The sequence below is a fragment of the Zeugodacus cucurbitae genome, chromosome 2, assembly GCF_028554725.1.
Source record: "Zeugodacus cucurbitae isolate PBARC_wt_2022May chromosome 2, idZeuCucr1.2, whole genome shotgun sequence".
Classification (NCBI taxonomy): Eukaryota; Metazoa; Arthropoda; class Insecta; order Diptera; family Tephritidae; genus Zeugodacus; species Zeugodacus cucurbitae.
The window spans coordinates 4,143,220-4,163,858 of NC_071667.1; the positions used below are offsets into that span (position 1 = coordinate 4,143,220).

Consider the following 20,639-nt stretch of genomic DNA (forward strand, 5'->3'; position numbering starts at 1 on the left):
CGATGGGCTTAATATCTTATAAATCGGGTAATATATGAAATTTCTTAGCCAAATTAAATGAGCATATAATCTTAGATATAATGTATGTTGGTGATGAAAATGAGTGAAATCGGTTTAGGAATTACCTCAGCACATATACTATATATTATGAGGAATTTTCTATTGGACTTTATGCCGAATATATGGGACAAATTATGTGATACCTTAATAAAAATATAGCAATAAATTGCGAGAGTATAAAATGTTCGGTTGCAACCGAACTCAGTCTTCCCTTACTTGTTAATTTTATTTAATTTATTTTTCGTAAATTTTTTTTTTTCATATTCATTTTCATTTCATATTTTAATATTCATAGAAAATTTTTTAAATATATTTCCTATCTTATTTGAAAGAATTTAAATGTAATTTTTATATTTGCCTTCATATTTGTATAATATTTTATTAAAATTATTAAATAAATATATTCCGAAAATATTGTCGAAATAATCTTCGAAATATCAGACCACTTTTTTCGGTAAAGATAAATATAAAGCATGAATTATTAATGTAATCTTGTTGTATTAATATAAGAGTAATTAAAACCTAAATTATCATTTTAACATATCTTTCTTTATCACCTTCTTATCTAAATTGCTTTTACTTTTCGTTATCATTTTTTCCTTACTCTCAGTTATATATTTTATTCTTTTCGACAACGCTATCGCACCGGTAGATAACCGTAAATTATTTCATATAAAAACGGTAGGATACCATAGGTACACTATATAAATCTTAAACTCTTTTCCATAAACAATAATTGCATCATTCTTTATAGCTTAATAGGAAAAGTTTAACAATATTAAAAAGTGTGATTTATTGGTTTCGTAAGGCTTAACATAAAAGCGGTGGGAGTGTACATTCTACAATAATTATTTTTATTACGATTTTATAGGCATTTAGAACAAACTTATTTGGGGTTTGTAACTTTTCAATGTCTTTAACACTTTCCAGAGTTACTTTTGATTTATAACGGTTAAAATGCTCAGAAGAAAGAGGTAAGCTGCATAAGCCTAGTGTAGCTGGGACAAAGTTGCAAAATTATAGTAAATTTCTGATGATCTATAGTATCTCTGCGACTTGAATTTATGTGCAAGTGGAAAATATTTTTAATTTCTGTTGAGCTTCAAGATACTAGCATCTATCTACCTTCGCTTTATGTACGTGGTATATAAATACATAGTTAAAATGCAGTGAAAATCAGTGTTTTCTTAGTTTCTTTTCAAAGTAAATTTGCATTCAACTGCAAATTACCATAATCCATTAGCGCAATGAGGGTGTCAACGGTAGCAATGACAGCAACACTAACAGCAAATGCAACAAGAATAACCATAAAACAATAGCAACAATAAAAATTCAATCATTCACGAGTAAAGTTTACACCAACAGCACCGCAAGCAATCCAACTTTATGCATGTGTGTGTTTGTGTGTAGAGTGCACAGTGACGTGATGACAGCAACTACAATGAAGGAAGGAAGGAAGGAATTGTGAATCAAGAAGGATTACTTTGACAACATTCGGTTGCCATGTGACACAATACATCAACACGCTGAGAGTGTGAGAGTGTGTGAGTGTTGTAAATGCAATGAATCCTTGCCAGTAACACAGAAAGGCAACTAGAAGGAAGCAGCAAGGCAGCGAGCGCATGCACCACTTAAGCACACATATTCATTCACACTCATATATATGACCGAATATTTAATCATTCTTCAAGGTTTCACATTGAGCTACATGTTGGAGAACGCAATAGTTAGCATTAATGTCTCGAGAAAAATGTTTACAGTTAAGTAGCAACATGTATATTCACTTATATAAGTCAGCCTCAATTGCAATTATTTATATACAAAGCAGTTGATAAGTGTAGCTGAGTACATTCTATGAATATTAACCTTTTTAATGATACTTTTAATTACTATTGATAAGTTAAGACACAGTCATCAATAATCAGAAGGGAAGAATTTAAATGAAATTGCCATAATACACACTTAATGGTGATATACTTTCAAATGATTTATAAACAAATTTTCATATAAGCAAAATGGAGACTCTTCTCCAAGTATATATACACATATGTGATACAAAGTAAACCTTCAAAATATGGATGTGATCTGGACCATCTTAAGTGTAGTGTAAGTAAATATATTGATTCGAACTCAAAACTCTGCGAGCTCTATTCATGCATTCAGCTCAGTCAGTTTAGCGTATACTCTGGCTTTCAAGAATTACTTATATTTATAATTTTCGTATTTACATAAATATGTATGGTATGTGAGCTGTAGGGTGTAAAGGATGGTGATGCATTCAATAAAAACTGAAAATAAAATGAAAATGAAATTTCATACGAAGAAGCTAGTCGGACCATTGCAAATAGAGAATGTGAACTGTGTGTTAGGTAAAGGCCAATGAGAGTTCTATTATGTATTTACTCATACACTTGTTGGTATACGCTATAAATATTGACAATATATTGCTGGCAACATTTCCAATATTTAACAATGTGCAAACAATATTTTACCTAAACGACTTTTCTATGTAGGTATGTATTGGTTAAGGCAACAAAGAATGCAAAGTGTTCAATGGAAATAGAAATTCGATATTGTGGAATTCAGTGCTGGTTCAAAGTATTTAACATTAGAAAGAGTAAGAAGAGTAGACAAGTTACAGGCAAATCTTGGTTATAGAAACGAACAGGACAAAATTAAAGCCCATAGTTGGCTTGAGATCGCTGATTGGCAGTGTAGAGTTTAATATTTACATATATTTAGTACATAGTAGCCTTATAGTAATGAATAGTCTAAAAATATAAATAGTTCCGAAATTGACTTGAGGCTACTTTCGATTTCATGGACATTCAGCAGACTGAAGTCAAAGTTGAGTGACGTAAATGACATGAGAAGCAACACAGTTATCGAGAAGCATATATTTATTATATATAACGCTTAGCTAATCTACTTTTGATATATATATTTATATATAGAATGTTTCGTTAGAGTTATCAATGAGGGACGAACTGTCAAGCTAGCTGTCAAAGTGGTTATACCAAAATTTGGAGAATATACTAAGAGCGTTATACCAAATATAAGATTCCAATTAATCGGCTAACACTACATATGATTCTGGAAGACTTCATTCAATGAAATCCCTTTAAGGCAGTAGTCTGCTTTAGAAGCCGAAAAAAAGCGGTTTTTTTTGCAATTTTTTTGAAAAGAAAGGAAATGATTGCGGTAAATGGAATTTTAAGACGATAGTGTACTATATTTAAGGTTTAAAAAACAATATTTATTATTAAAAAATATTGAAATTTTTTCAAAGTTGTAAGTATTTTTCTGGAGCGCCTGGAGTCTGCACTTGTAAATCGGTGCCGGTGATGGAGGTCATGCGATGCATCTGAAACAGTCGAACCAATTTTTTTTTTATTTTTTATAAGTTTCTTTTCTTTATGAACCAAAAAAATACCGAAGAAGTTATAAAATTCCAAATTTTTTCGAAGTTTGAAAAAAAAATTCAATTTTTTAAGAAAAAAAAAATTGACTTTAAGTTGCAAAACAAGTAGTTTAAATAATGCTTTGGTCCAACTTTTTTAGTTCAAATAGAAGATAATTTAAGGGGTTATATACAGTTAGAATTAAAAAAAAATCGATTTTTTTTATTTCATTTTCTTAATGTACATATATTTAAGAATACACACAGAAAATTTCATATCGTTCCGGTGAATATTTTCAAAGTTGTAAGCAAATTTGAAAAGGCGTTTCAGAGTGCTTGGAAGTACAAGGTCCGAGCGGCAGCGCGTTTTTCTCAATTTACAATTTAAGGCCGAAATTTCGGTGAAGAAACGATTTTTTGTCAAAAAAATTTATTTTGCTTATTCCTTCGATTAATTACTAGATTTAACACTATTTTAACGAAATCTGTTTGGTTTTTTAATTTCATATGATCCAGTTCCGAGATATAGTGGTCACCGCAAAACGTCTTTTTTGAGAGGAGCTCCTGGAGATCAGCTGTAGCTCTTTTTCAAATAAATATTTTTACTAGTACTAAATCTTAAAATACAGTTAAAAGATACCATAATATGTGTATACATTTTTGGATCAATAAATTAAAAAGTTTTCTCAGAAAAAATTCTGGAAAATTTTTTTCGGCCGTCTTACTGTATATAACCCCTTAATACTGAAGCTAGATCACTGTGGTTTTTTTTCGTTCGGACATATATTCTTTTTGCTATCGCCGGCACTGTTTTCTAACATTTGTGAAAATGAAAACTCGAGAAACGCGCTTTAAAGACATATTCTTGGATAGTTTTGGAAGAGATTTAAAACAAAACAAAAAATTCGATTTTTTTAATCCTGTAAAGCAGATTACTGCCTTAATGGTACAGCGAAAAATTTACAAGCTGAAAGACCGTCGTGACCTCTGTAATGCAAAAACCGCTTCGACTTTTGAAAATCAAAAGATATGCACAACGAAGACCACAACCACAAAGCAGCCACATTACAATCAAAATCGTCCGTTCGCTTTTGATCATCAAGTATTTAATGAACAAGACCGACTCCATTCCTACACCACATTGCTTCTTCGTTCAAATGAGTTGTCAAAGTTTTGCGCAAAAGAGCGGAAAAATACGAGTATATACCAACCAACTATTTGAGGATGCGTTAAAGCGTCGGTCAAGTGAACGCGTGCCCGGAATACTTTGTAAGCTTTTATGAGGGCATGGAATGAAAGCAGTTGAAAGGACATTGAAATTCGGTGAATTCAAACTCAGCAAAGTAGAAAATCAACAACAATGAGACATTAGACCATTTGCATTTGAATGCATGCGAAAGTTGCACCAGCAGAAGCGGCTATTAGTATGTAGAGTGTGAGTATATGGATTTATGTTCGAATGCATGCCGTGCGGGAAATTCGAAACTATAATTATTATTTAATTGTTTCGAATATATTTTCAGTCAGCGGTCGTTTTAAGTTTTTCTTTTGCTCTCTATATCGCAATACTTTTTAAATAAATAGACAGATATATGAGTAATCAAATCTCAGTACAACAATTTTGTGAGCATCTAACTTGGTTTGCTAGTTTCTTTTTTGTCTTTAGGGAACTTACTTATGAACGACGAGACATAACTACAACTATGATCAAAGCTTCATTGGTCAACTTTGAACTTGAAGTTTCTGTCATTGGCTCGCGTTTTTCCTACTGGGTATGCACTCTGTGGCATATAGAAACGACTGCAGCAGTTATTTGCACATTTGCATATTTACATATTACTTACTATGTAAGTAAAACGGTACACATGTGCATTCAATTGCTTCTCTTCAAATTTTAGTCGGTTTAACTATCAACTGTGCTGCCCTGTCCTTGTCTTTTTCAACACTGATGAACGCATGTGAAAACTTCAAATGTTCACTTGTCGCTTCGTTAAACAAAAAAGCATTGGGTAAGATATGATTGTACATGTGCTGTGGCTATTTTTTGTAAGTATAACATTTTTAAAGGAGGTAATGAATTATGTATAAAAAAACTGTTGAATAATCAAAACGGAACAGTTTTATGTTTTGTACTCATCAGAATTATAAGAAGAAAAAAAGAAAATTTTAAAAGTTAATTTTAAAAAAGTAAAATGAGGAAAATTCAAACATGTAATTATATTTTATTTTTAACGAGCTGAAACTAGATTACGACCCTGATTCTAGTCTTTGATGTTCGTTCTCCGACCCTCAAGCGCGTACTTGGGAGGTTTTGAAATTTTGTTTAGCAGGCAGCTGCGAGCGCTTGTTACTCGACTCTCTGGCACGCAATTGTGATGCGAAGAGAATGACTTGCAAGACGATTTTCAGTTTCAGATTAAGATTCTCCATCACGGGTCGTTTTGATACCCTCACCTGAGGACCATTTTCAAAAAAAATGAGATTCTAGCAATAAATATAGCCTATTTAACTAGGGGTAAATGTAGCTTTCCAATGGTGAAAGAATTTTTGAAATCGGCACAGTAGTTTTTGATTCATTACAAACATATATACAAACCGTTTCTCTTTATAATAGTGGTATAGATATCTGTATTTAACTTTACTTTTTGAAAAAAAACGGACAAGTTGTATAAGCTATCTACTTATCTCGTATTGTAGTGCTGACACTCTATCTTCTGATTGTTTTAAACCTTTTACTTCATTTCATTGTAGCAAGTGCAGATGTAAGTAAGTATGTATATCGCATACCACTTGGAACTATCGAACTTATCAATTGAAATTGAATAAACTTTTCACTCTTAGTAGTAAAGCACTCGATATAAATATGCTTGAAACTTTCACACTTTCACCAGTCTGCGCAAACACTTTCATAAGCTGGTGTAAATCACCTGTGTGCTACTTTTCGCACTCAGTCATTATTCACATACACACACGCACACACATACACTCAAAGATAGAACAGTGCGATTTCATGCTCACCTTAAACTTCGTTCAATTGACCAACCGCAGGTGACAACGCCAACAGCGAGCGATGCAATCACATTAATGCTGTCTCCCATATTCCAAGTGTTAAATACGCAGTGAGACAGCTCTCAGAAAAAAAAACAAAAAAAAAAAAACTTTTTTGCGAAACTTCGACTGACTTTGCGAGGTTGACATGTTCTCTCGATATTTCTGTTATCATTGCCCCCACCAATTTCTGTTTACTGCACTACTCCATGGCATACGGTGTGCAGCAAACGGTTCGGAATGCTCGAAATTGACATTCAATAACGAGAAAGAGTGTCTCCCATGCACGTGCACCTCTTTCTCTATGAGTAGTAGTGTGACCTCTGTCTGTGACATTAACGATTTCAGTGTGAGTGTAACACGCTACAAATGGTTTTTATGCTTTCGCTTTGGGCTGACATTTCTGTTTCTTTTTCAATTTGCTAGCATTTTTTTCAGGCATCTATGGAGTGCACGTATGCCAAATATCTCGTTCATTTGCTCAATGTGTCAAACACAGTGCAAATTTGAATTTCCGAAGTAACATTTCAATGGCTTTTAAGAGGTGATAATTTATCTCTTGCTTGGTTAAAAGAAGGGTTATGAAAGCGTTTTTCAAACTCTGCTGAGAATTTGATAATTCGACTTTATAAGTGAGTGACAAAAAAAAAAATTAAACCTTTGAAGTTGAGTTATGAATTGGAAGAGCTTCATAGAAATACGAGTACATATGGTAAGTTTCAATTTCGATGCCCCTTCATTTTAATTAAGTGAAATTTAAGAAATATATGTAATATTTTTTATTAGGGTTTGAATTTCTGGTCGGACTTTTTATTGATAAAAACATTTTACTTTTTTATATAAATTTGACTTAGTACCACTGCTGTTGTAGTGGTATAAACAGTTGATAGTCGTTGGCTTGATCCGAAACGGCTTCAATGTCTCCAATGTGTTGCTGTATGTGTCTTTGGAAAGTGCTATCAACGCATTAAAAGCTGAGACCTAACTACGTATCAAGTAGATTTTTCTATACTTATCATAATTTGCTTTGTCGAGCCGCAAGAGTACTACTGTTCGGAAACAAATGTACCTCCAAATGCAAACAAATTTCAACGGAAGATAATTAAGAACTATATATAGCCAGTTTAACGAAATAGAATTTACCAATAAAGGAAACACTACCAAACAATATGGATACCTATCAGAATGTACTTCGGAAAGCCTTTGCCTGAAAAAGGTTTCGAAGCAGAGTGTCCACAGATTTAAAAAGCTTCTGCTACTGTAATATAGTGTTGTTATTTGCCTAAATCGGTCAAATTGGAAGCACGTTGTGAGTTGCGTGCGTGAGCTGTAATATGCATTACACAAATTCTAATTTTCCATGAATGCCAAAGAAATTAAATTGAAATATTATAATGGAAAGGACAAATATAGGGAAATATTACCGCCAAATATAAAAAGCTTAAATTCCGTCCTTCGCTAAACGAATCAGTAGGAAGTGAACAAAATCATCGTTAATATTAATAAAAACGATGGAATTCAAACAACCGCAATGACAACACAAATTTACAAAGAAGGAAAAAGCGAAGGGAAAATATAATAATTCCAAAAACAAACCAAGCAAACGAGGACAAAGTGTGGCTGTGGAAATACAATTGTATTAAAATGGTTGCCGAGCAATGAAATAACTAAAATAAAATAAGGAGCGAATTTTGTTGAGCAATGAAAATGTTAAACAAACAAATACTTGCGCCAGTGGAGCAACAACAACAACAGCCATGAATGACAATGAATAAATGGGGAAGAGAAAGCAGTTTTGTGCTAAAAAAAGAGGAATTGGAACGCCGCTGAAAGTGAATGAATACAAAGCGTTGAATATTTCGGAACATAGTGTGGCATTGTGGATCGCATGGAAATGAAAATAGTAAATGATGGCGAGTCTTAAGTAAGGAAAAATAAAATGTTGAGTTAAGCTTTTGAGCATGAAAAGAAGCAATGCGAAAGCCGCACGTTTTTCGTAAGAAACGTGACTCAATTTGTTTTTGTAGCTTACAGCAAATGAAAAGGACTTAGATAAATGCTGCATACATGCAAAATATAAAAATAAGAGGAAATTAGCGTGGCAAATTCCACGAACGAAGGTTATATGAAAATATATTATATATGTACATAATATATATATTTTTATATTTCTAAACAAACATAGAATGAAAGTGAGGATAAAATATGAAATATTCCTCTGGTTGCAACAACAACGTCAAGAAAATGGTTTTAGTTATACAACAATAATAATCTGGTAAAAATGAAAGCATTATTATCAGAATTATAATGATCCAATTGAGATCAAATATGCACCGTTTTCTTCGGTAACTCGTTGCCATTTCGAATATTCTCACATAATGCCACTCACATAAACTCCCTCGTACCTATTGGTAAAATACTGGCATTTTTCAACAGCAAAATCATCGTTATGGACAGAAATGCGTAGTGCACGGTCCGGATTATAAGCGAATGTATTAGAATCTTCCAACTAAGCTCCCGGGCTCCATACCAGAAGCTATCCCTATGTGTGTTATTCTAATGGAATACAAGCCCTCTTTTACTTGGCAATTGAAACAATACTTAGACCTCTATATTAGCGGTTGCACGTAATTATAAAAGTGGCGAATCGAACAAACAACTGGTGTGAATTATATAGATGGGCATAATTTGAAGTAAAAGGAGAGCTGTAAGCACTACGGCTCAAACGAATAAAGGTATTCGATCAAATGTAATTTCTGTTGATCGTATATGAATTACTGTTGTAATGAAATTTACGGCCCTTAAAATTGATGAGATACCAGCTAATTGAAGAGAAAAAATAGCTTAATCAACTGAGGCTCCTCCATGAGCAATAATCGATAGAGATATTATAATATCTATCCAGTCGAAAATGGCTAGTATTATATCTCTGTGATATTAGAAGAACGAAAAACTAATTATTTTTAATTAAGTAATTAAATTTCCAATTGTGTCGAGTTTTTGTTCGAAATTTATTACCAGTCGGTCATCAATAATTAACAAGCCTACCATTAGCCTGCCATCAGTAACAGATGGTACCGGAAAGATGTATGGACGCATCGATTCATCCATCTCTCGATGTCAATTCATCTTAATGTAATGAAGTAATACTACACATACCTAAGAAGGTGTATTCTTAAGTATATTCTCTTGTCATCACTTGGTTGTCATAACAACTTCACCATTTAATTCACTAAACTTTGACAATGTTACAAGATTCGCATACGCCTTATATTGCGTATAAAGGCAACACGTAAGTACAGTATTATCTATTATTCGTATTATAAAAAGTGACGTCGTCAGCTGGTCGCAGCCAATTATCTTAACTGCGAATTTGACAGCGAAGAAGAAGACGAAGCGATGTGACATATTCGGCATAGCTATAGCTAAACACACCACTGTTAGATTTTGCGAAACGAAAAGGCAAGCAGAAATGCCATTGTTCGTATAAACTATCCTATACACTATTATACGTATACATAGATATGTATATCTGCAATGTATCAGCTAATGCTGACAAGTTAAAGCGCCCCATTTCGTTTACAAGGCCAAACAAAAGTGGAACGCACACAAATAGAAAGCATAGAACATTAAATGGAACAACGAAATTGTGCACACTTCAGTTTTACACAATAGATGTAATAGTTTTGTGCGAAATTGGGCACTACAAAACACTCAAAATGCTCTTAGTGCGGTTTGTTGAAACGAGTTTGAACCACTCAATATACATATTGCTATTGTGGTTGACGCTGCTGCTCCCTGGTGGCCCATTTGGGACGATCTCTTTGTGACGGCCATTCGAATTTATATGCTCTCACTTCTTCTTCTTCCGTTATTTTTGTGTTGTTGTTTTATTTGTTTGTGTGTGAGGTCGACGATATAAAAACAAAATAAATTCGGTTTTGTTGCTTATACTCTGGGTTGGAGTGTCTTCTTAGCTGACTGAAGTACTTACATTGATTTGCTTCTCTGGATATAGGAATGTTTGTAGCACTAGGAATAGGAATCGTTGTTTAGTTAGAAACATGAAACTATTTTCCGAGCTTTGAATTGAATACCCTAGGGAAAAATATTTTTGATATCCCTCTGAAAGTATTGGCCTATGTACGCTGGATTGGCCAAACTTCTCTTGGTAATTGGGATGTCTTTGTCTTAGATTATTCTCCACGTGCTCTAGGTTATAACATTTTCTATTAATGTCCATCATCCATCTAATGTGATTTCACTGAGCTAATATTAAAGGCAATAAAATATATATAAACTTTATCGTCTCAAACTCTAATATATATACATATTTGTCAATGAAATAAGAGTGAAAGAAATACCGGCTAAATATATAAAACTACTACTAGTTAGAATTACAAAATTTTTGCAATGTAGTGCTCGTAAGTCTCGTGCTCGAAAATTCAACCATACTCATTTCATTTGCAATCGCTTAGAGTGCCCTGAATGCACAAACTACGGATTAGGAAAAATTAAATTTTTATTGCCAAACTATTGAAAGTTCAAGTCTTTGCCACGAAGAGCACATTAAAAGGATTTAAGGCTTTCCAGGGCATGAATTCATTTTTATTACACTCTTTTATGGCATACGGCATACTGCTCGCTCATGTCTGAGACACCAGCCGCCAATGGAGCTTGATGATGGTAACAAATTTCGCGGCTATTAGGAACCAACTACCGGTGCACATCAAAACAGCAAAGTGGCGAACTACCATAAACGGCAATTTCTTTGGCTATGATTTTAATAGACACCGTGTGGGCGAAGCTTTTGGCGTTACAGCCGCGGGTGGCCACACTTACTTAACTATGTGGAGCTGCTGGGCGAACAAGTCAGCTCGCCACGTTTTGTGGAGGAGTATTAAACAGTCATTGGGTATTATTTAGGTGCAATTAGAACGTTAACGGTGCCGCACAGTCACTGTCATTTATAATTAAACACTTCTCCATAGAATGAGAATGAATTCATTTATATTGCTTTTACTTCGTATTTGAAGATACTTACCCATACTTATGCACGCTTTTAGGCGTCAAAGCCATGCGCTTAAATGCCAATATTTGGTGGTACGTGGCGTTCGATATATGACTTGTGTTTTATTATGCGGGAGGCAGACGCTTACATTGTGTGCAACGCACATCTTCTGCAACTTTTGATATTATATACAGTTAGTCTCGGGAATTTAATATTTTTGAAATATTATAAGAACTCTAAAAGATGGTTAAACATTAAAAATCTGAAAACAATTGTAATCTTTTAAATAAAAGCAAGTTTTCAACACTTTAATTCATATACAACTATTCACTTTCTCTCAAAGAATCAATTAACTGATGACTATCTAATTTATATATTGATAGGTTCAACTACAGCTCTCACCTTAATTGGAAAATTAACTGTATACAATGATATATAAAACTCAGATTTTGCTTTTATCGACGTTACATATGAATTTCTTTTGGTTTGAACATTTTCGTATTGGCATTCACTTATATTTCTATTAGTTTCTAAATATTCTTAATTAAGAAATAATAAGAAATAAATGCCGTATGTGACATTTTCTACGTCTAATTAGTTCAATTTATGTGTAGCTGAAATTGATAAATTTCCCTTGTGAACTGCTCTCTATAAATAAGCTGAATCCTCTTTATGCTTTATACTTGTATTCTTTGCTCAGCAACTTCCAACAGATTGCTACTAATTTGAAAAATTGACCACTAATCAGTTTTCTCACTTTCCACCACATCGAGCCCGGTCAATGCTCGTGTGAATTATGCTATGCTGCTCAATAAACTAGATAAGTTCATTCGGGGACTAAGGTTACGAGGAAGAAGAGGACATAGAAGCGATAGAAGCAGCAATAAAGTAACTGCTACCGCAGCAACGGCATAGCTCGACATGATATCTCTTGGGCCATTGCAGACATTGGTTACATGAAAGCAGAAATTGTTGCAACAGACAAGGTTGAGGAGTGGCGAAGAGAAAAATTGCGTTGATTACTGATAATTTCGCTTATAAATCTGCTAAAGATCCAGAGTGGATGATGCAAAGAAAATGAAAAAGTGAGTGAGAAAAGAAGACAAAAATATGAAATATTATTTTTTTGATATCATCTCGAATTCCATACTTACATTAATTCTGTTTTTATTGACAAAAAAAATTATGAGCTGTTACTAAAGTATCTAATCTTCTTCTAAAATTATAAGCATGGTTACAAAAAAGAAACCAAATAATGTAATAGATGTAAGTGTCATTACCACTAAGGAGCGACTACCTTCTCTTGGTAGATATTAGTCATCCTCATTGTTGCTTGTTGGTTAGTTATACATTTTTATCGCTTTTTACATGCTCGGATTATTGAGTTATGTTTGCTATCCTTTGCTCTCATTCTTCTCCTTTGTATTATTATTATTTGTTGTTGTTGTTGGTTTACTATTACGTTATACTTGCAACGCAAACTTCATTATCTGTATGCGGTTAAATAAATCTGCATTGTTGTTGTCTATTAAATATTGATTTCCTTATTATCCTTCATATCCGTTACTTAGTAGCTACGATAATCTGTTATAGACGGCGATTGCTTCTTTTCTTTAGTATTTTTATACTCTCGCAACAAAAGTTGCTAAGAGAGTATTATAGTTTTGTTCACATAACGGTTGTTTGTAAGTCATAAAACTAAACGAGTTAGATATAGGGTTATATATATCAAAATGATCAGGGTGACGAGACGAGTCAAAATCCGAATGTCTGTCTGTCCGTCCGTCCGTCCGTGCAACGGATAACTTGAGTAAAAATTGAGATATCTTGATGAAACTTGGAACACACGTTTCCTGGGACCGTGAGAGGGTTGCTTTCGAAAATGGGCAAAATCGGACCACTGCCACGCCCACAAAATGGCGAAAATCGAAAACACATAAAGAGTCATAACTAAGCCATAAATAAAGTTATAAAAGTAAAATTTGGAATAAAGGATCGCACTAGGAAGGGGCATATTTGGATGTAATTTTTTTGGTAAAGTGGGCGTGGCCCCGGCCCCAAATCGGTTATTTGTATATAACTCGCAAACCAATAAAGCTATATAAACCAAACTTTCTGCAGTCGATTCTCTTACCTACCCCACCACACACCATGAAAATAGTTGAAATCGGATAATAACCACGGCCACCTCCCATACAAAGGTTAGGTTGAAAATTACTTAAAGTTAACTCACTAACGAAAAACGTCAGAAACACTAAATTTCACATAAGAAATGGCAGATGGAAACTGCACTCAGATTTTTTCACAAAATGGAAAATGGGCGTTGTGTCGCCCACTTATGGGTCAAAAACCATATCTCAGGAACTACTCGACCGATTTCAATGAAACTTGGATTGTAATAGTTTCCTTACCTCTCAATAATATGTTGTGAAAATTGGCCAAATTGCTTCACAACCACGCCTACTTCCTATATAACAGAACTTTGAAGGCGATCTGAATCGTTTACTTTACAATATATAAAGTAAGCACTAGTGAAGATATCGGTGCAGAACTTTGCACAAATACTACGTTTATAGTGTGGCAGGCCCATTCTAAAAATCGCCGAAATCGGACCATAGGTTTTTAAGGCCCCATATGTCGAACACGAGAACCTCGGTGCTTCTAACCTAATATTATGGTTTCCAACTTTCAATGGACTTTATACAATATATATGACGAATATGTGGGTCAAATTGTGTATTATATGATATTAATAAAGTTAAAAAAATAAATTGCGAGAGTATAAAATGTTCGGTTACACCCGAACTTAGCCCTTCCTTACTTGTTCTCGTTAACTTCGTGATTAGCTTGTGCAAGTGTTATAGATTCTCCTCTGCGTTGCTGCTTGTGGTGAACTTTTCAGCTTAACAACTTGGTGTTTCCTGGTTACACACGACCTAAACTCATCATTTGTGCTTTTGTAAGTGAGATTAACTTTCATTCTAGCGTTTTATGTACATACATATATCAAGCAGTATAACGGTAAATATTGAACGCTCTTTGGCCCTTAAGATTATGGTACTTATTGCGTATAATAGTTAAGAGTTTTTTATGCTCTCCAAGGAATTTCAATACTGTATTTTTATCAATAATATTGGGTGTAGTCGAAAGCTAAGTAAACATTTTAAGCATTACAAATATCCACCGAAAAATATTGTTGGCTATACATTCCCTGCCGATGGGTATTCGCATAATTATACACTTTTACTGAACCCCTTCTGATGTGGCCGCATAATATTTGAACTCAACTGCTCCCTTATAATTAATTAAAAAATCATTATTTTAATTTCTAATTTCTTTTAACCAAAAATGCTACAGAAAAGGCCTAAGGTTTTGTGAATGAGAGTAAACATTTTCCTGAATCCTTAATTACGACTCAGTCAATTGGTGGCGCTGCTGTCACAAAATGGTTTTCAGCTATCAAATTGCTTAAGTGTTGCTTTTTAAATAATTAAATAGTTGGTGTTTCCTTGACATGAAACTACAAATAATAAGTTATCAACAAATCAAACCAGCAGTTAGTCTACTGGCTGACTTTTAACGCTTCAACAGCGCTTTCCTACTGTGACTTGTGTCTATATAGCAAATAGAAGATGGACAAAACTACATAGTTCCATAAACAATAAATAAAATAACAGTTAAACAGGTTTTCGCTGTGCCTTTCCATCTTTCACATAATGAAATTGTATTGATTTTGGCACTTGGACATTATTAGCTGTCAGTTTCGTGATTCTCAACTTAGCAGTTCTATTTTTGTGTGGAAATTGATTTAATAGACAGCATGACTTTAATCGGCATTTCTGCCGAAATTGTCAATGTGTAAAAGAGGCAGGCAATGGAATTAAATAATAATTGCTTCGAATTAAGAACACGTACAACTTGCAATTTAAACATTTACATTCCTTTTATTTATTCAATTATTTATTTCTCACATTACAATTTACTTATTTTTTATTTCTATTTATAAATTGAGTTAATTTGTTTTAGTAGTTGTTTTCCAATTGAGTTTGCAATAATTTATAACTGTTAATATGGCTATTGTTGTGTTTGAGGCTTTGACTGTGTACGAGTGTTAGTGGTTATGTAAGTGTGTGCGCGTATTTTTATATATGAATATTTTAAAGAATTTTGTTTTGTATTTCAAATTAGTTCCATTCTCATACAAATTTGTTGTATAAATATATTTCAATTACAATTACAATTGTTACTTTTTTACTTTTGCATTGTGCTAAGAATAAATTAATTTAAAATTTATACATGTTATTTGCTTTTGAAGCGTCTAAAAATTACATAAGTATTATTTTTGGAAAATTTTCAATTCATTCAATTAAAGAATTCTAAACAAATTAAAAGCAAAGATTTGCATTTGTATTTACATGGGAGTGTGTGTCTGTGTGTGTTGCCAGGCATTGGCGCACCATAAAATACACGTATGTATGTATTAAAGTGCGGGTGTAGTCTTTTAACGGAAATTAATCCAATTTATTCATTTTTCATTTTTCTGCTTGACATTGAGTGCGTTTGCGTGTGTGTGTATGTGCGTATATTTTGGGTTTAATTGACTTCAAAACTCATTATCGTCTCTGTTTCTTGGTTGCTCCGGCGCCTTGGTGCGTGCGAGTGTGTGTATGTTCGCCGTTCACGTTTGTTGTTGTAGTTCGTATTTCAGTAAGCAGTTTCTTTGTTTATTTCCAAAATTACTTTTGTGTTTATTGTTTTTTTTTTTTTTTTTTGTTTTCCGATGTTTTGGCTATTGTTGATGAAGCAACAATTGATTAAACTGATTTTAATTAGTAAATTGTTTTAAATAGTATTTTTTAGCCTTTCTCTTTCCATAGTCTTCATTTGTTCTAATACATTTGCAACCGTGGCGATTTCAATTTCAATACTGGCACGTGCTCAGTATTTTTTTCTGGTTTCAAACATGTACAAGCCGTACGATTTCAAATGTTTCTGAAATGCTTCGACTTTTACAAATTTTTTCTGCGTTATTTTTGCTTTTTCCTTTGTTTTTGGATTTTTCATATTTTCTTTTTGCATATGTTAAAATGAGTAGCATTTTTGGCAGCGTATATGAAGTGGGGGGTGTCGTCTCTCTGTGTAGCTTCTTCTGTTTGAGTTGGTGTGCGATGTTTGTTTGGTCTTTTGATATTTTGGATGAGCGATATGGTGTGCTATTGAGTTATGCATGAACTTGTGATAAGTAAAACGAAAACAAAATATTGAAAAAAAAAAACGAAAAATTATGAGCGTAATGACAGTAATCTCCTAATAGCGTAAGCCTTTCACACACACTCCGTGCCAGTGTCAGCGTTCAGCGGCTCTTTGGACTGCAAGTAGAGAAATGGTGTAGAAGAAGAAAGGAATTAATTTGCTATTGTAATTAAATATCGAACTATGTAAGTGTTGAAGGTGTTTAATTTTTTGGCAAATAAATTCTCAGTAGCCTTTAAACTTATTAATAATAAGTAAAAATAAGTAAAATTTATAAAAATTTAGAACTTGAATATTAGATAAATTAAATGTTGTGAAATCAATTTTAAATTACTTAAGTAAAATAATTAAAATTAATTAACTATATATTTTTTTGATATGCTTAAAATAAAATATATTAAAGGTTCGACTTAAAAAAACATAAAAATTAATTATACTTTACTTCATCACTCACATCAAGTATGCAGTCATGCAAATTTCTATAACACAATCAATTGTGGACCTCACATAATTATTTTAATTATTATAATTAAAAATAAACTATTTTTTTAAATTAATTTTAATTATTTTCATTTTTTTTTTAATTATTATAATAAAAAATAATATTTTACAAACTTAATTTCAGTTAGAATATTGGATTAATGAAATTAAATTAAAATATCAAAGCTTGAAGAGAAAACTGAAGAGATTTCTACAAATTAAATTTAACGATTAGTGAAAGTTGCATGCAATTAAGACACACTTTAAAGCTACAATTAAAAGCACTGCATAATTTAATGACAAATTGTACGAACTGTATATATGTATGTATGTATCAGCATAATTGCAGTCAAATATATAAATTAAATAGCATTGCGTTGAAAATTATATGAATGTATGTATAATTTTTTTTTTAATAATTGAAAGGTGTTGGCAACACTTGTTCGGCTTTGTGGTCGATTTCACAAATTTTCGCTGTCATTGCTCGTTTGTGTAAGTAAATATATCTGTGTATATATGTATAAACCTTAAATCGCGCGAAGGTAAATATTTAAATTTTGTATCTATGTCTAACAACATGGAAATGTGTTTTGCATTAGAAAATAAGCAAATGTGGTATTAATGTAGCAATTTTAAACCATTTTGTGGCTACCACTTTGTCGCAATGAAATGCACATTTAGTTTAATAAATAGTAATTTAGATAAATTTGCGTTTGGTTTGATTTTGTGCGGAGTGATATACGTTTTACATAATCGGAAATAAGTATGATCAGTTAGTAGCAAATGCGGTCAGCTTGAAAAATGTCAAACCAAAATGTGAAAATATTTGTGTAGATGTGTATGTGTGTTCATCAAGTGTGTGTGAAAATAACTGTATTTTTGTTGATTTTGGCATTAAGTCAGCATTCATGCAATATAACGGGTGATTTTTTTGAGGTTAGGATTTTCATGCATTAGTATTTGACAGATCACGTGGGATTTCAGACATGGTGTCAAAGAGAAAGATGCTCAGTATGCTTTGACATTTCATCATGAATAGACTTACTAACGAGCAACGCTTGCAAATCATTGAATTTTATTACCAAAATCAGTGTTCGGTTCGAAATGTGAAATCCGCTTTTTTATCGACAAATTTTGTTCAGCGATGAGGCTCATTTCTGGTTGAATGGCTACGTAAATAAGCAAAATTGCCGCATTTGGGGTGAAGAGCAACCAGAAGCCGTTCAAGAACTGCCCATGCATCCCGAAAAATGCACTGTTTGGTGTGGTTTGTACGCTGGTGGAATCATTGGACCGTATTTTTTCAAAGATGCTGTTGGACGCAACGTTACGGTGAATGGCGATCGCTATCGTTCGATGCTAACAAACTTTTTGTTGCCAAAAATGGAAGAACTGAACTTGGTTGACATGTGGTTTCAACAAGATGGCGCTACATGCCACACAGCTCGCGATTCTATGGCCATTTTGAGGGAAAACTTCGGAGAACAATTCATCTCAAGAAATGGACCCGTAAGTTGGCCACCAAGATCATGCGATTTAACGCCTTTAGACTATTTTTTGTGGGGCTACGTCAAGTCTAAAGTCTACAGAAATAAGCCAGCAACTATTCCAGCTTTGGAAGACAACATTTCCGAAGAAATTCGGGCTATTCCGGCCGAAATGCTCGAAAAAGTTGCCCAAAATTGGACTTTCCGAATGGACCACCTAAGACGCAGCCGCGGTCAACATTTAAATGAAATTATCTTCAAAAAGTAAATGTCATGAACCAATCTATAATTTTATGCGTTTTTTTTTTTTAAAAAGTTATCAAGCTCTTAAAAAATCACCCTTTATATACTTATATAATCACAAACCATAAATCCACATTTCATGCTTACTCCAATATGCGCATGCATGATTATATTTACATAAGTGAAACTAATCGCATCAAAATATTAATATAAATATTTTACAATTTCAACTGCATTAAAAAAATGTGTTTTTCAGTTATACCCTTTTCAACTACTTTCCATACTATTGAAAACTTTTCAACAATTTTCGTACTGAAATCACATTTCATTCTCTAAATTTCAAAATCATCAATTTAATCGCAAGTCGTTGCAAGTCATTTATTTTCTTGACTTCAAGCAAACAATATTCAGCGCTAAGCTGTCGCTTATTGTGAGTTCATTGATTTTGTCAGCAAGCAGTCTAATGCCCGTGGCGCCACTGCCACACTCAAATTAAATGTGACAACATGCTGCTTTTGTGGTCGCTAAACCGCAGCGAACTGCAGGAGGTGCAGCGCGTAGCCGTTAAACCAGTGCCACGCAACCATAACCGCAACAATTTGCTGCAGCATTGTGTGACAGACACTCTACCTGATTTGCCCTATTGATTTACAGCAACGCGGTGAATTTGTGAAATTCTTTATCGGAATAAAGAGTACGCACTAGTTGGCGAAATTTTTTTTAATGCTAACCTAGTCCGATCTAACTGGAGTTTTTTATTTAAAGTTATGTTTGTTTATAATATGGTTAGAAATATATCTGTAGTTTAAGTTAGATCAATTGTATTCACAGTTACGTATTTATGATTGACACGGTAAGTCTGTGGGAAATTGATTTGCTAATATCCATTACGTTTCATAAATGCAATCTAAATACAATGCCGTGAGCGATCTCAGTTAAGCTGACAGTTGCAAAGAAATACTCAGACATTTTGACAGCTATTACACTGTGCTATCGCAAAGAAGGTGTATGGATATAGAATGAACAAATATTTGTTTATTTAAATATAACACAAATCACTATGGTTATTGTATCTACATATGTGCGTATTTGAATTCCAGATTGACTGGATTATTGGCAGCCTACGCGCCACGTGAGTAGTCAAATTACATTAAATTTACCTTATTATTTATATAATTTTGTACAAATCACAAAATATGGATTAATTAGTTTTGTAAGCAGAGATATAAATTTGATGGCGCAAATATCTTCACAAATCATTTAGCTTAGTTTTAGAATTTGCGCACATGAAAGCTAATTGGCATTGAAATGATAATCGGAAGCGAAATATGTTCAAATATTATTTGGAATTTGCATAATTAGACAGAAAGCTGAAATGGGCAATTAGAGATCTTCTTTGTAAATACATAAAAAAAGAAGCTTGTGTATTTAGTTAGGCAGTTAAAATGGCAAGACAAGGTTACTTACATTAAATAAAACGAAGAGAATACGCGCAAGGTTTGAAATTTACTGTTGTATGTCGAGGCGGTTTAAGCACAATTAGTGTATATAATGTCTCTCTATGCATATTAGATATTAATTTATTATTAATTGCATAATCATTGTGCAAGTGTGCAAGTGGGAGTTTCCATTGAATTGGAAAATTTTTATTAAGCGA

The 20,639-nt window shown here is 33.2% G+C and overlaps 1 protein-coding gene and 1 long non-coding RNA gene across 19 annotated transcripts in view; one reads left to right on the top strand and one right to left on the bottom strand.

Moving 5' to 3' along the window:
- The window catches only part of LOC128920415 (uncharacterized), a 64,786-nt gene that overhangs the window by 38,756 nt on the left and 5,391 nt on the right, over nucleotides 1-20,639 (top strand). The window lies entirely within an intron of this gene.
- Nucleotides 15,438-20,639, bottom strand: part of LOC105208449 (low-density lipoprotein receptor) — a 301,388-nt gene continuing 296,186 nt past the window's right edge. For all 18 annotated transcript variants that reach the window (XM_054227532.1, XM_054227544.1, XM_054227547.1 and 15 more), the window contains one exon: nucleotides 15,438-16,888. In XM_054227532.1, the coding sequence (XP_054083507.1) occupies nucleotides 16,844-16,888 (45 nt within the window). In that variant the 3' untranslated portion in view covers nucleotides 15,438-16,843. The remainder of the gene's footprint in view (nucleotides 16,889-20,639) is intronic.